Below are 15,862 nucleotides of genomic sequence, written 5' to 3'. Positions count from 1 at the left end.
TACTTACCGTATAAGACGACCCCCTTCCAAGACTTCCGACGCTTGATATTCCGTCCGTCCTTGCTGAAGCAGGAGCTGGCGCCATATTCTTCTTCCTGCTTTTGCTGGAACCAATCACAGCAAGCGATGTATTCTATTAATGAATACAAAGCCTGCTTGGATTGGCAGAGGCTGTATCATCATCAGCCCGCGCCTCTGACTCTCAAAGCCAATCCGAGCAGGCTACAGAGTAGCCTGCTCGGATTGGCAGAGGTTGTTGCTCCAATCCGAGCAGGCTCTGTATTCATTTGAATACATCGCTCGCTGGGATTGGCTCAGCGGTATATACTGTATGTAGCCGAAGCTACATACAGTATTACCGAACCCTCAGCAGGCATCGGAGGGGCTGATCCGGCGTATAAGACGACCCCCGATTTTCGGCCAGTTTTTTTAAGTGTAAAAGGTCGTCTTATACGCCGGCAAATACGGTATTCACCACTCCTAAAGCGCCCCTTCCCATTGTAAGCAATGGGGCAGCGCCGCTAAACTGCCGACATAGTGCCGCTGCAGCAGCACTATGCCGGTGGTTTTAACCCTTTTTCGGCCGGTAGCGGGGGGGTTAAAACTGCCCCACTAGTGCCCGAATAGCGCTGCAAAAACAACGGTAAAGCAGCGCTAAAAATAGAGCCGCTTTACCGCCGGCATCCGCCCACCCCACTGTGAAAGTATCCTTAGAACTAAGCTCTCTAAGCAGCGCGCGCACACCGCTGAGACGGCTGACATTTTCCCTGGAGTTTCTTTACAGGTTCCAACACTGTGATTGGCTGGAGCCACGATGATGTCACTCCCTCTCTTCAGAGCGCATACGCAGATGACATTGGCGTATATATTATTATTCAGGATTTATTAGTAAATATCTTCTAAACAGTGCAAGTTTAAGAGATATTTACGGTACCTACAGGTAAGCCTTATTATAGGCTTACCTGTAGGTACAAATGAAAAGGAAGACTTTACTTCCTCTTTAAGTCAGTCACAGACCTTTCAAATCCTAGCTGGGTTTAGCAGGAACTGGATGAGATTCAAACCATGAATGGGCAGGCTGAATGTACCCAAGTTGATCGATCAATCAAGTTGGTTACAACTAACCAGTCAAATTTTACATGTGATTAATGCTAGCAGCTGTTAAAAGCGCTAGCAATAAGCACTGTGTTTTCCTGGCAGCACAACACAATGGCTCCACAGGTGGGATTCCCCTATCAACACTGACAGTGTTAATGGGGGAATCAAGCTATTTTATTTCCTGTAATCTGTTGTTACAGAAAAAAGACTGGCTCCATCTATGGCTGGCAATAGATCATATCTTCATACATACACAATGACTTGTCTAGCAATCCCCCCACTGCTTTTGTTTTTCCTGGAATAAGACTTAACCAGGGGTGCATAGCAGTGTGCTTCCTCTTTTCTCTAAAGACATAAAAGACACATGAGGCCTGTTTATTTAGAGATCTTTAAGATAAGGGGTCTTTAGGTGGTCAAATTACTTGCACTTCTGATTCAACCACCATCTGATGTCCCTGGGTAGCTCAACATCAGTCATAATTACCCTGGACTATGAAAGATAACAAACATAACAAGACGCTTATATAGTCTTATGGCCCCAATTATAAAGCAGTGGCCTTACCATAAATGGCCACACAGCCACTTTACAGTGCTTCAGAAATGCGCATGTTGTCGTTTTTGTTTCTTGTGCATTGCGCTCCACTTGTTTCGGGACTCTGTAGAAATACAGAAAGCAGAGCCACTGAACAAATTGAGGGGAAAAGATATTGGGAGGTGTGCCCAGTGATGTAACCTGTAGGTAGTACTGTAGGCTAAACATTTTTTACCCTAATGCATTCACAGCATTAAGGTAAAAAATGCCCCAGTACTACTAGTACATCCCCCCCATCCTTAAACTTGTACCTGATTTTTCTCTAACGGCTGTTGGGTCCTCCATGAGCCACACCACTCCCTGAACTTACTTTACTGGCTGAAGAGGGTAGAGATGAGGGTAGATGAGTCTGGAGCTGCAAGGAGGGAGCAGAGGCATATTTTTGTGGGTGCTGTGCATGTTAATGTAAAGCAAACGCATGGGTGTCCTCTTTAGGAGGAGACAGCCACAAACAAAAGTGGGGGCAGCGGCTTTGGGACCAATAAAAACATTCAAGGAAGCTAACTATACACAATGTGCAAATCTGTATTCCTTGAGTGAGATTTAAAAAAAGGCAGGCTTTAGTAGCACTTTAAGAAGAGAGAACTTTATATTGTAAATGGCACCTAAAGGTAGATCATGGTATGGAGTATCACTGCAGTATACAACAAAGAGCAGATATCTGTATCTGCTCTATAAATGAGCCTGTAACTTTCCCCAACATTCCCGCACTAAGATAACCTAAAGTTAGATGTCAATGAACCAGCATGCATGAATATGCATGTGGCCATGTTAACTAACCATAACCTCAGCACTTAGGTTCTAAACAACAAATGCTAGTAAAACAGGATATCTGTACAATCATATCCTCAGGGGCTATGGAGAAATAAATCAATGTCTAGGACATAAAGACAGCTCATAGCCTGCAAGAACATGATGCTTATCTGCTCTTGCAAAATGCATGTAAACATACAGAAAAACTAAACATGTACTGAGGATAGTCTTCATTATTGTGCAATACTATTTTTCAAATGGTTATCATCATTTACAGTAATCAGCATATGAAATTATGTGTACATTTATCCATTATCAGACACTGCTAATTTTTTAGCACTCATGTCTCAAGGATACACCCTTGGATTGGGTTGCAGGATTCCCAGTACTACTGAACTGTTAAAAAGCAGAATAATGTTTTTTGCTAACAGTAAAAGATTGACAATAGCTTCAAACTGATGAGTAGTATAATAGTAAATTTAGAAGCACAGCATGTGTTTGGCTTAGTAGCCTTTGTACTCAGCTTGAGTCTGCTAAATGCAAAAAAAGTCTCCAGGCAATGTTCCATAATGAGGAATAAGTGGTCTTCAATCCACAAGTCTTGAATGTGATTATTCAAATCTTGTAGAGTGCCAACCCCCTGGGTTTGATCCCTCTAATAGTGGGCATACACACTTTCAATCGTATCTCTGTTTTTATTTAACCAAGATAATGTCTTTGAGGGCTGAATAGACAATGCAATTGTTTTCCCATCAAGAACAATAGGGGCTCATCTGTTCTTGAAATTTACCATAGAACACAAATTATTTGTCCATGGTACTTTAAATGTAAGATTATTACTGGTGACAATACCTGAATGTCCAGGAAGATAAGACGTTTTTTTTTCTGTTGGGCCGTGTGTATGTCAGCCGGTCTGACAGAAGCCAGCCATTTGGCCAGCTTCTGTCGGGTGAGCATGCTGGAAAGCCAATGGCTGAGAGCGCTGATCAGTGTTCTGGTGGGGGGGGGGGGGACACAAAAGGTCAGCGAGGGAGATCTCTGTACTAATGTCGGATCGTTAGTACAGTGGTTCTGACTGGAGTTGTCAGTTTTTTTTGTTTAAACCGCTGGGTTGAATTAAAAAAGCTATTAGTGTATACCAGGCTTTAGACTTGATTTCGATAAGATTCAGTTACACTGCATTGATCAGCCAGGGCTGGAAATTATCGAACATTTTCCATTAATCAACTGCACTGAAATACTTTGTTCCTGAATACAATGATATTTTGATCGATCAGATTATGAAATGATATAATGAAAACAGCGATACAATTGATTGCATAAGTTACGATCATATCTTAGATATCAGTAAAAATTCAATTCCCATGTGACAAATCAACAATTTGAGTTGTCAACTATGGATTGATTAATCTTATCAGAAGAGATCAATCAAAAAAGAAATTGATAATTTATTAATGCATATGTGGCTCCTATTAGATCTGCTCCAAACAAACTGTGCCAGCTGGCAGAAAATTATGAATTGCTTGTATCGATTGGAAGCACCGAGATATTTTGTTTATGAACACAATCATATTCCAACCAATCAGATTATGAGAATACATAGTGAAAACAGAGATGTGATTGATAATTTATCAATCCACTTCCTCATGTGTGGCATATCGATTAAATAGGTTGTCAACTATAGATTGATTATTCCTATCGCAAGAGATCGATCAGAAAATCGATCATTTATTGAAGCACGCATGCCCCCATAACTCTGAAACCTAGGTTCTCTGAATTTTAAGTACGGTGCCCATACATGTGTCCACCTTCCAAAGTTCCAAACTTCATGATCAGCTGAAAAAAACCCACTAGTGACACTTTTAAATGGAACAACAGCACTGACCACTATCCCCGATGCTTCTTTTTAATTGCTTGATATAGGCACATTTTATTTAACCAAGATAATGTCTTTGTGGGCTGAATATACAATGCAATTGTTTTCCCATCAAGAACAATAGGGGCTCATCTGTTTACCTGAACCCTTTGTTACTCAACAAAAACTTTTATTTAGCAAAAACATGCTATTGTTCAGTTATGCAAAAAATACTGTGACAAATGATTTAACCCATACATTATTGTGCAACTCTTATCCAGTAACAGGAATCAGTAAGCTTGACACAGATGTTAGTTGGGACAGACTGTACTGAATCTTCTACTCAGGACAACTGCCATAAGACACTGGGACACCGACGGGGCAACCATGAAGATTGCTGGGATTCTCATTTTAGCTTCCATACTTCAGCTGTCACAGCCGGCTAAGGACTCGCTAGTAAAGCTGGTTAATAATGGGTATGAAGACGTTGTTTTTGCAATAAATCCGAAGATTCCTGAAAATCCAAAACTTATTGAAAACATAAAGGTATGTACTATACGTTCCTTGTAATGTACAAGGCACGGTAATTATCAATATAGATGAAAATGGAATACATGGCAGCACTAGCATAAGAGCCCTTGCCATTCTGGGTGTAGTATTGAATATACAACATTAGCACTCTCCATTAGTGATGGACGAACGTTTCGCCCGGCGGTCGTTTCGCGGCGAATTTCCGACATTCGCGGTCCGCACGTTCGAACGCCTTTTTCCGTCGTTCGCCGCGGCGGACTTACGTGTTTAATGTATACAAGAACTTTAACCTTTGGTGACACGTTTATCATGTGATACAGGACAGCCAATTGAGACATGACAGCACATGGACACTTGTACATTCCCCCTAACCTATAAATACACCCGATCCGGTGGCCATTTTACATTCTTTCTTCTGTTACGATAGGGACAGGTTCCTGTGTGGAGTAGGGAGAGATAAACCACTAGCTATTTGGTACACAAAAGTTCTTTTCAGGACTGGTATAGGTGTTAGGTGTTGATAGGTTTGCTGTGCTGCTGATTCTTGCAGCAGCCTGAGTGTCTTTTGTTAGTTTAGAGAAAGGGAAAGGACGGTGTATGCTACAGGGACAGCCAGATTAGTCTTTCATCATCATCATCATCATCATCATCATTAGCTGTTACTATCAAGGTCCACAAAAGAGCTGTTCCAGTAACCACTAATCGTTCTCTTTTTTTGCCAATTTGTATAGGGACAGGAAGGAAGCAGTGTTGTCAGGCAGTGAGGGTAATTTTAAAGACTTGCTGTTATTATTAGTTCCACAAAGGTTCTTTTCAGGACTGGTATCAGTGGTACAGTAATAGGCTTGTACATGTATAATATTCTTTCTTCCAAATATAGAAAGGATATTATACTTGACTGCTGCCCTTCTGCTGCAGTCTGCTAAACATTCACAACTCACTTGTTCCACAAAAGTTCTTATAAGGACTGGTAACTTGGTATAGGGTGCTACGGTACATAGGCTTGAGTGCGGTACAGTCTGCTGTTCTGTAAGGACCGCTATCGGTCCACAATAGATAGGGTTGACGTGCACCACTGCTGACCGCTGCCCTATACTGCAGCAGTCCTTCAGCGGTATAGGGACTGACGTACAGTCTGCTAATCACTAACACACAACCTGCTTGTTCCACAAAAGTTCTTATAAGGACTGGTAACTTGGTATAGGGTGCTACGGTACATAGGCTTGAGTGCGGTACAGTCTGCTGTTCTGTAAGGACCGCTATCGGTCCACAATAGATAGGGTTGACGTGCACCACTGCTGACCGCTGCCCTATACTGCAGCAGTCCTTCAGCGGTATAGGGACTGACGTACAGTCTGCTAAACACTAATACACAACCTGCTTGGTCCACAAAAGTTCTTATAAGGACTGGTAACTTGGTATAGGGTGCTACGGTACATAGGCTTGAGTGCGGTACAGTCTGCTGTTCTGTAAGGACCGCTATCGGTCCACAATAGATAGGGTTGACGTGCACCACTGCTGACCGCTCACCTATACTGCAGCAGTCCTTCAGCGGTATAGGGACTGACGTACAGTCTGCTAATCACTAACACACAACCTGCTTGTTCCACAAAAGTTCTTATAAGGACTGGTAACTTGGTATAGGGTGCTACGGTACATAGGCTTGAGTGCGGTACAGTCTGCTGTTCTGTAAGGACCGATATCGGTCCACAATAGATAGGGTTGACGTGCACCACTGCTGACCGCTGCCCTATACTGCAGCAGTCCTTCAGCGGTATAGGGACTGACGTACAGTCTGCTAAACACTAATACACAACCTGCTTGGTCCACAAAAGTTCTTATAAGGACTGGTAACTTGGTATAGGGTGCTACGGTACATAGGCTTGAGTGCGGTACAGTCTGCTGTTCTGTAAGGACCGCTATCGGTCCACAATAGATAGGGTTGACGTGCACCACTGCTGACCGCTGCCCTATACTGCAGCAGTCCTTCAGCGGTATAGGGACTGACGTACAGTCTGCTAAACACTAATACACAACCTGCTTGGTCCACAAAAGTTCTTATAAGGACTGGTAACTTGGTATAGGGTGCTACGGTACATAGGCTTGAGTGCGGTACAGTCTGCTGTTCTGTAAGGACCGCTATAGGTCCACAATAGATAGGGTTGACGTGCACCACTGCTGACCGCTCACCTATACTGCAGCAGTCCTTCAGCGGTATAGGGACTGACGTACAGTCTGCTAATCACTAACACACAACCTGCTTGTTCCACAAAAGTTCTTATAAGGACTGGTAACTTGGTATAGGGTGCTACGGTACATAGGCTTGAGTGCGGTACAGTCTGCTGTTCTGTAAGGACCGCTATCGGTCCACAATAGATAGGGTTGACGTGCACCACTGCTGACCGCTGCCCTATACTGCAGCAGTCCTTCAGCGGTATAGGGACTGACGTACAGTCTGCTAAACACTAATACACAACCTGCTTGGTCCACAAAAGTTCTTATAAGGACTGGTAACTTGGTATAGGGTGCTACGGTACATAGGCTTGAGTGCGGTACAGTCTGCTGTTCTGTAAGGACCGCTATCGGTCCACAATAGATTGGGTTGACGTGCACCACTGCTGACCGCTCACCTATACTGCAGCAGTCCTTCAGCGGTATAGGGACTGACGTACAGTCTGCTAAACACTAATACACAACCTGCTTGGTCCACAAAAGTTCTTATAAGGACTGGTAACTTGGTATAGGGTGCTACGGTACATAGGCTTGAGTGCGGTACAGTCTGCTGTTCTGTAAGGACCGCTATAGGTCCACAATAGATAGGGTTGACGTGCACCACTGCTGACCGCTCACCTATACTGCAGCAGTCCTTCAGCGGTATAGGGACTGACGTACAGTCTGCTAATCACTAACACACAACCTGCTTGTTCCACAAAAGTTCTTATAAGGACTGGTAACTTGGTATAGGGTGCTACGGTACATAGGCTTGAGTGCGGTACAGTCTGCTGTTCTGTAAGGACCGCTATCGGTCCACAATAGATAGGGTTGACGTGCACCACTGCTGACCGCTCACCTATACTGCAGCAGTCCTTCAGCGGTATAGGGACTGACGTACAGTCTGCTAATCACTAACACACAACCTGCTTGTTCCACAAAAGTTCTTATAAGGACTGGTAACTTGGTATAGGGTGCTACGGTACATAGGCTTGAGTGCGGTACAGTCTGCTGTTCTGTAAGGACCGCTATCGGTCCACAATAGATAGGGTTGACGTGCACCACTGCTGACCGCTCACCTATACTGCAGCAGTCCTTCAGCGGTATAGGGACTGACGTACAGTCTGCTAATCACTAACACACAACCTGCTTGTTCCACAAAAGTTCTTATAAGGACTGGTAACTTGGTATAGGGTGCTACGGTACATAGGCTTGAGTGCGGTACAGTCTGCTGTTCTGTAAGGACCGCTATCGGTCCACAATAGATAGGGTTGACGTGCACCACTGCTGACCGCTGCCCTATACTGCAGCAGTCCTTCAGCGGTATAGGGACTGACGTACAGTCTGCTAAACACTAATACACAACCTGCTTGGTCCACAAAAGTTCTTATAAGGACTGGTAACTTGGTATAGGGTGCTACGGTACATAGGCTTGAGTGCGGTACAGTCTGCTGTTCTGTAAGGACCGCTATCGGTCCACAATAGATAGGGTTGACGTGCACCACTGCTGACCGCTCACCTATACTGCAGCAGTCCTTCAGCGGTATAGGGACTGACGTACAGTCTGCTAATCACTAACACACAACCTGCTTGTTCCACAAAAGTTCTTATAAGGACTGGTAACTTGGTATAGGGTGCTACGGTACATAGGCTTGAGTGCGGTACAGTCTGCTGTTCTGTAAGGACCGCTATCGGTCCACAATAGATAGGGTTGACGTGCACCACTGCTGACCGCTGCCCTATACTGCAGCAGTCCTTCAGCGGTATAGGGACTGACGTACAGTCTGCTAAACACTAATACACAACCTGCTTGGTCCACAAAAGTTCTTATAAGGACTGGTAACTTGGTATAGGGTGCTACGGTACATAGGCTTGAGTGCGGTACAGTCTGCTGTTCTGTAAGGACCGCTATCGGTCCACAATAGATAGGGTTGACGTGCACCACTGCTGACCGCTGCCCTATACTGCAGCAGTCCTTCAGCGGTATAGGGACTGACGTACAGTCTGCTAAACACTAACACACAACCTGCTTGGTCCACAAAAGTTCTTATAAGGACTGGTAACTTGGTATAGGGTGCTACGGTACATAGGCTTGAGTGCGGTACAGTCTGCTGTTCTGTAAGGACCGCTATCGGTCCACAATAGATAGGGTTGACGTGCACCACTGCTGACCGCTCACCTATACTGCAGCAGTCCTTCAGCGGTATAGGGACTGACGTACAGTCTGCTAAACACTAATACACAACCTGCTTGGTCCACAAAAGTTCTTATAAGGACTGGTAACTTGGTATAGGGTGCTACGGTACATAGGCTTGAGTGCGGTACAGTCTGCTGTTCTGTAAGGACCGCTATAGGTCCACAATAGATAGGGTTGACGTGCACCACTGCTGACCGCTCACCTATACTGCAGCAGTCCTTCAGCGGTATAGGGACTGACGTACAGTCTGCTAATCACTAACACACAACCTGCTTGTTCCACAAAAGTTCTTATAAGGACTGGTAACTTGGTATAGGGTGCTACGGTACATAGGCTTGAGTGCGGTACAGTCTGCTGTTCTGTAAGGACCGCTATCGGTCCACAATAGATAGGGTTGACGTGCACCACTGCTGACCGCTGCCCTATACTGCAGCAGTCCTTCAGCGGTATAGGGACTGACGTACAGTCTGCTAAACACTAATACACAACCTGCTTGGTCCACAAAAGTTCTTATAAGGACTGGTAACTTGGTATAGGGTGCTACGGTACATAGGCTTGAGTGCGGTACAGTCTGCTGTTCTGTAAGGACCGCTATCGGTCCACAATAGATAGGGTTGACGTGCACCACTGCTGACCGCTCACCTATACTGCAGCAGTCCTTCAGCGGTATAGGGACTGACGTACAGTCTGCTAAACACTAATACACAACCTGCTTGGTCCACAAAAGTTCTTATAAGGACTGGTAACTTGGTATAGGGTGCTACGGTACATAGGCTTGAGTGCGGTACAGTCTGCTGTTCTGTAAGGACCGCTATAGGTCCACAATAGATAGGGTTGACGTGCACCACTGCTGACCGCTCACCTATACTGCAGCAGTCCTTCAGCGGTATAGGGACTGACGTACAGTCTGCTAATCACTAACACACAACCTGCTTGTTCCACAAAAGTTCTTATAAGGACTGGTAACTTGGTATAGGGTGCTACGGTACATAGGCTTGAGTGCGGTACAGTCTGTTGTTCTGTAAGGACCGCTATCGGTCCACAATAGATAGGGTTGACGTGCACCACTGCTGACCGCTCACCTATACTGCAGCAGTCCTTCAGCGGTATAGGGACTGACGTACAGTCTGCTAATCACTAACACACAACCTGCTTGTTCCACAAAAGTTCTTATAAGGACTGGTAACTTGGTATAGGGTGCTACGGTACATAGGCTTGAGTGCGGTACAGTCTGCTGTTCTGTAAGGACCGCTATCGGTCCACAATAGATAGGGTTGACGTGCACCACTGCTGACCGCTCACCTATACTGCAGCAGTCCTTCAGCGGTATAGGGACTGACGTACAGTCTGCTAATCACTAACACACAACCTGCTTGTTCCACAAAAGTTCTTATAAGGACTGGTAACTTGGTATAGGGTGCTACGGTACATAGGCTTGAGTGCGGTACAGTCTGCTGTTCTGTAAGGACCGCTATCGGTCCACAATAGATAGGGTTGACGTGCACCACTGCTGACCGCTGCCCTATACTGCAGCAGTCCTTCAGCGGTATAGGGACTGACGTACAGTCTGCTAAACACTAATACACAACCTGCTTGGTCCACAAAAGTTCTTATAAGGACTGGTAACTTGGTATAGGGTGCTACGGTACATAGGCTTGAGTGCGGTACAGTCTGCTGTTCTGTAAGGACCGCTATCGGTCCACAATAGATAGGGTTGACGTGCACCACTGCTGACCGCTCACCTATACTGCAGCAGTCCTTCAGCGGTATAGGGACTGACGTACAGTCTGCTAATCACTAACACACAACCTGCTTGTTCCACAAAAGTTCTTATAAGGACTGGTAACTTGGTATAGGGTGCTACGGTACATAGGCTTGAGTGCGGTACAGTCTGCTGTTCTGTAAGGACCGCTATCGGTCCACAATAGATAGGGTTGACGTGCACCACTGCTGACCGCTGCCCTATACTGCAGCAGTCCTTCAGCGGTATAGGGACTGACGTACAGTCTGCTAAACACTAATACACAACCTGCTTGGTCCACAAAAGTTCTTATAAGGACTGGTAACTTGGTATAGGGTGCTACGGTACATAGGCTTGAGTGCGGTACAGTCTGCTGTTCTGTAAGGACCGCTATCGGTCCACAATAGATAGGGTTGACGTGCACCACTGCTGACCGCTGCCCTATACTGCAGCAGTCCTTCAGCGGTATAGGGACTGACGTACAGTCTGCTAAACACTAACACACAACCTGCTTGGTCCACAAAAGTTCTTATAAGGACTGGTAACTTGGTATAGGGTGCTACGGTACATAGGCTTGAGTGCGGTACAGTCTGCTGTTCTGTAAGGACCGCTATCGGTCCACAATAGATAGGGTTGACGTGCACCACTGCTGACCGCTCACCTATACTGCAGCAGTCCTTCAGCGGTATAGGGACTGACGTACAGTCTGCTAAACACTAATACACAACCTGCTTGGTCCACAAAAGTTCTTATAAGGACTGGTAACTTGGTATAGGGTGCTACGGTACATAGGCTTGAGTGCGGTACAGTCTGCTGTTCTGTAAGGACCGCTATAGGTCCACAATAGATAGGGTTGACGTGCACCACTGCTGACCGCTGCCCTATACTGCAGCAGTCCTTCATCGGTATAGGGACTAAGAGTTTTGTCACAGGGTCATTTAAAAAATGACAGGCAGAGGAAGAGGCAGGCCCTTCCGCACGGGTGGTAGGGGTAGGGCAGGAGCAACAGGCTTGAGCCAAAGTGGGAAGTTGCAGAAGGTGCGTTCAATTACTTTAAAGGATGCACCAGACTTGGTTGAGTGGCTCGCTCAGCCTTACTCTTCTGCACCCTCCTCATCCTCTCGATCTGCACCCTCTTCTTCACTCTCTGCTATGTGCACCCCCAAAGACACTACCACCAACAACACGACCACCACCACCACCACCACATACCTTCCGCTTGAGTCACTGGAATTATTTTCCGATCCATATCAAGAGGACATTTCTGATGCGCAGCCACTCTTGGTATTGGATCAGGAAGAGGAGGTAGCAACAAGCGCTACTCAGCAGTCTGACGCCAGTACCCAGATCAGCCCAAGGAGGAGGTTGGTCCCCGGTGTTGCTGCCTACTCCGAGATCTCTACTTATAGCGGTGGGGAAGGTGACGTTGATGATGACGTGTCTAGTGATGTCACGTGGGTGCCCACAAGAGAGGAAGAGGAGGGGAGTTCAGAGGGAGATATGGACCAGCAGATAGGGAGGAGAAGCAGCAATGACTTACATTGCACAGCAGGGACAAAGCAGACTGCAAATGTATCAGGAGCGAGTCATCGACCATGTACGGTCACATCTGGCGCTCCCAGGACACCGGCACATGGCTCCGCAGTGTGGGCTTTTTTTAACGTGTCCGCTGCTGACAATAGCGTTGCCATCTGCAATCTTTGCAGTCAACGCGTTAGTCGCGGTAAGCCCAATACTCACCTAGGGACGACCGCCTTAAGAAGGCACATGAGCAGCCATCACCGAGCCCAGTGGGAGCAACGGAACACACAAAGCCACACTGCAGGCTCTCACCGTCCAGCCTCGTCTTCTACTTCTCCTTCTCCTCTCTCCTCACAATTGTCCTCCACTCCACCTTCCATCACGCCAAGCTCACATTTTTCTGCAAAAAGGCAGGCTTCCGTGGGCCTAATGTTTGAGCGTAAAAAAATGATGACGCCGGATAACCCTCTTGCCCAACGGTTGGCGGCTGGCTTGTCAGAACTCATAGCCCGCCAACTACTGCCATATAAACTGGTGGACTCGGAGGCCTTTCGCAAATTTGTGGCCATTGGAACACCACAATGGAAGGTCCCAGGAAGGAAGTATTTCTCAGAGAAGGGCATCCCAGAGCTATATGGCCATGTTCAGCGGCAAGTGAATGTATCTCTGGCACACAGTGTCGGTGCCAAGATACATCTGACCACAGACACGTGGTCTAGCAAACACGGGCAGGGAAGGTATATCAGTTTTACTGCCCACTGGGTGAACCTTCTGACGGCCGTCAAGCATGTAACCCGTGGCACCCGTGTAGATTTGGTTTTACCGCCACGGATTGCATGCAGGCCTGACTCTTCTTCTCCTCCTCCTACTCCATCCTCCTCCCTCTCCTCCTCAGCTGCCTCCTCCTTTTCCGCTGCTAGCGTCTCTTCCACTGCACCGCCCAAGCTCCCCAGAACCTATTCCACATGCCAGGTGAGACGTTGCCATGCCGTGCTGCGTCTGTTGTGCCTGGAAGCAAAGAGCCACACTGGCCCGGCACTCCTTTCAGCTTTGCGTTCACAGGCAGATGAGTGGCTAACACCGCTCAATTTGACAGTTGGTAAAGTGGTGTGTGACAACGGTGCCAATCTGCTTAGCGCATTGAAACAGGGCAAAATCACGCACGTGCCGTGCATGGCACACGTCTTAAACTTGGTCGTGCAGCGATTCCTTGTCAAATACCCTGGGGTCCAGGACATCTTGCGGCAGGCAAGGAAAATCTCGGCCCATTTCAGAAGATCTTACACGGCCATGGCTCGCCTTGCTGACATTCAGCGGCGACACCATCTGCCGGTCAGACGTCTTATTTGCGATTGCCCGACGCGATGGAACTCAACCTTCTATATGCTTGATAGGCTGCTCCAGCAGAAACGTGCAGTTAACGTCTACCTGTATGAACTCTGCGAAAGAAACGGTTCTGGGGAGCTGGGTTTTTTTTCACCGCGCCAGTGGCTGCTCATGCGCGACACATGCAGACTTCTGCGGCCATTTGAGGAGATCACCAAACTGGTCAGTCGCAGCCATGGCGCCATCAGTGACATGGTACCTTATGCCTTCTTTCTGGAGCGTGCATTGCGTCGTGTCATTGATCAGGCTGTGGAGGAGCAGGAGCGGGAAGATGAGGAAGTCGCAATGCTGGATGAATTCCCAGGGGGGGCTACTCTATCTGAGACAAGTCAACAACAGGAGTCTGATGAGGAGTCAGAGGAGGATGGTGCCGGGGCGGATGAGCAGGAGCAAGAAGAGCATGCTTTAAACCTTTCTGGGATCCCTGTTGTGCGAGGATGGGGAGAGGAGAATGAAGAGGACGACATTATCCTGGATGATGAGCAGGAGCCAGGCCACCACACCGCTTCCACTTTAGTGCAAATGGGGGCCTTCATGCTCCAGTGTTTTAATAGGGACCCCCGTATAAAAAGCATGAGGGTCAAGGACCAGTACTGGGTGGCAACGTACTTAGACCCCCGGTACAAACACAAAATGGCGGAAATGTTACCGCCGTCGCAGAGGGCTGTCAGAATGCAGCACTTCCAGGCCTTGCTTCGAGAAATGCTGCATTCTGCTTTTGCGTGCGCTGGCAGAGGAGCAATTCCCACTCCCAGAGAAGGATTTGCGGGTACCAATCCAACAGCGCCTGCAAGAAGAGGCCGGTTTGAAGATGTGTTGGTGACTTCGGATATGAGGTCATTCTTTCAGCCGACCCATCGACAGGTGTCATCCGGATCCAGCATCAGGGAACGCCTAGACCGTCAGGTGTCCGACTACATTGGGTTAACGGCCGATGTGGACGCTCTGAGGAGTGATGAACCCCTAGACTACTGGGTGGGCAGGCTTGACCTCTGGCCAGAGCTTGCCCAATTTGCAATCGAACTGTTGGCTTGCCCCTCATCCAGTGTCCTGTCCGAAAGGACGTTCAGCGCAGCAGGGGGGATTGTGACCGATAAGCGTACTCGCCTAGCTCACCACAGTGTTAACTACCTCACATTTCTAAAAATGAATGAGGCATGGATCTCGGAGGAATTCAACACATGTGACCAGTAGACCATGTATATGTCTATAAACTATTTTTTTAATCAAGCACACAGACCTTCTTAATTCATTTGGCTCACTTCCTTGACCCAAAAAAGCACACCGTACTATATGCCCCTACCCTCCTCTTTGAAGAGGTTGAGCGGTGTCATATTTCTACTGGGGCTGCTTATGATATCCCTGTGCTGTGCTGACTTCCTCCTGGGGGTTCTTATTATGAAGGGATCACACTATCCCTGTGCTGTGCTGACTTCCTCCTGGGGGTTCTTATTATGAGGGGATCACACCATCCCTGTGCTGTGCTGACTTCCTCCTGGGGCTGCTTACGGTGCTGCTGTCAGTGCTGTATGTCACGGTGCTGCTGTCAGCGCTGTATGTCACGGTGCTGCTGTCAGCGCTGTATGTCACGGTGCTGCTGTCAGCGCTGTATGTCACGGTGCTGCTGTCAGCGCTGTATGTCACGGTGCTGCTGTCAGCGCTGTATGTCACGGTGCTGCTGTCAGCGCTGTATGTCACGGTGCTGCTGTCAGCGCTGTATGTCACGGTGCTGCTGTCAGCGCTGTATGTCACGGTGCTGCTGTCAGCGCTGTATGTCACGGTGCTGCTGTCAGCGCTGTATGTCACGGTGCTGCTGTCAGCGCTGTATGTCACGGTGCTGCTGTCAGTGCTCTGTATTACGGTGCTGCTGTCAGATGCCTCTATCACGGTGCATGTGTCATTCCGGTATGTCACGCTGCTGGTGATCATCTCCTGCACCCTCTTCTTTGCCTACCCTGGTCCCTGACCTTCCCTCTC

General features: G+C 47.4%; 1 protein-coding gene across 2 annotated transcripts in view; it reads left to right on the top strand.

Annotated features, from left to right (window-relative positions):
- The window catches only part of LOC143928223 (calcium-activated chloride channel regulator 1-like), a 70,943-nt gene that overhangs the window by 7,978 nt on the left and 47,103 nt on the right, over nt 1–15,862 (top strand). For both annotated transcript variants that reach the window (XM_077452972.1, XM_077452973.1), the window contains exon 2: nt 4,580–4,844. In XM_077452972.1, the coding sequence (XP_077309098.1) occupies nt 4,686–4,844 (159 nt within the window). In that variant the 5' untranslated portion in view covers nt 4,580–4,685. The remainder of the gene's footprint in view (nt 1–4,579; nt 4,845–15,862) is intronic.

Source organism: Lithobates pipiens, unplaced genomic scaffold (genome assembly GCF_037356315.1).
Source record: "Lithobates pipiens isolate NorthernLeopardFrog02 unplaced genomic scaffold, aLitPip1_a1.2 Scaffold_23, whole genome shotgun sequence".
Classification (NCBI taxonomy): Eukaryota; Metazoa; Chordata; class Amphibia; order Anura; family Ranidae; genus Lithobates; species Lithobates pipiens.
This window is presented reverse-complemented; position numbering and strand designations above follow the sequence as displayed.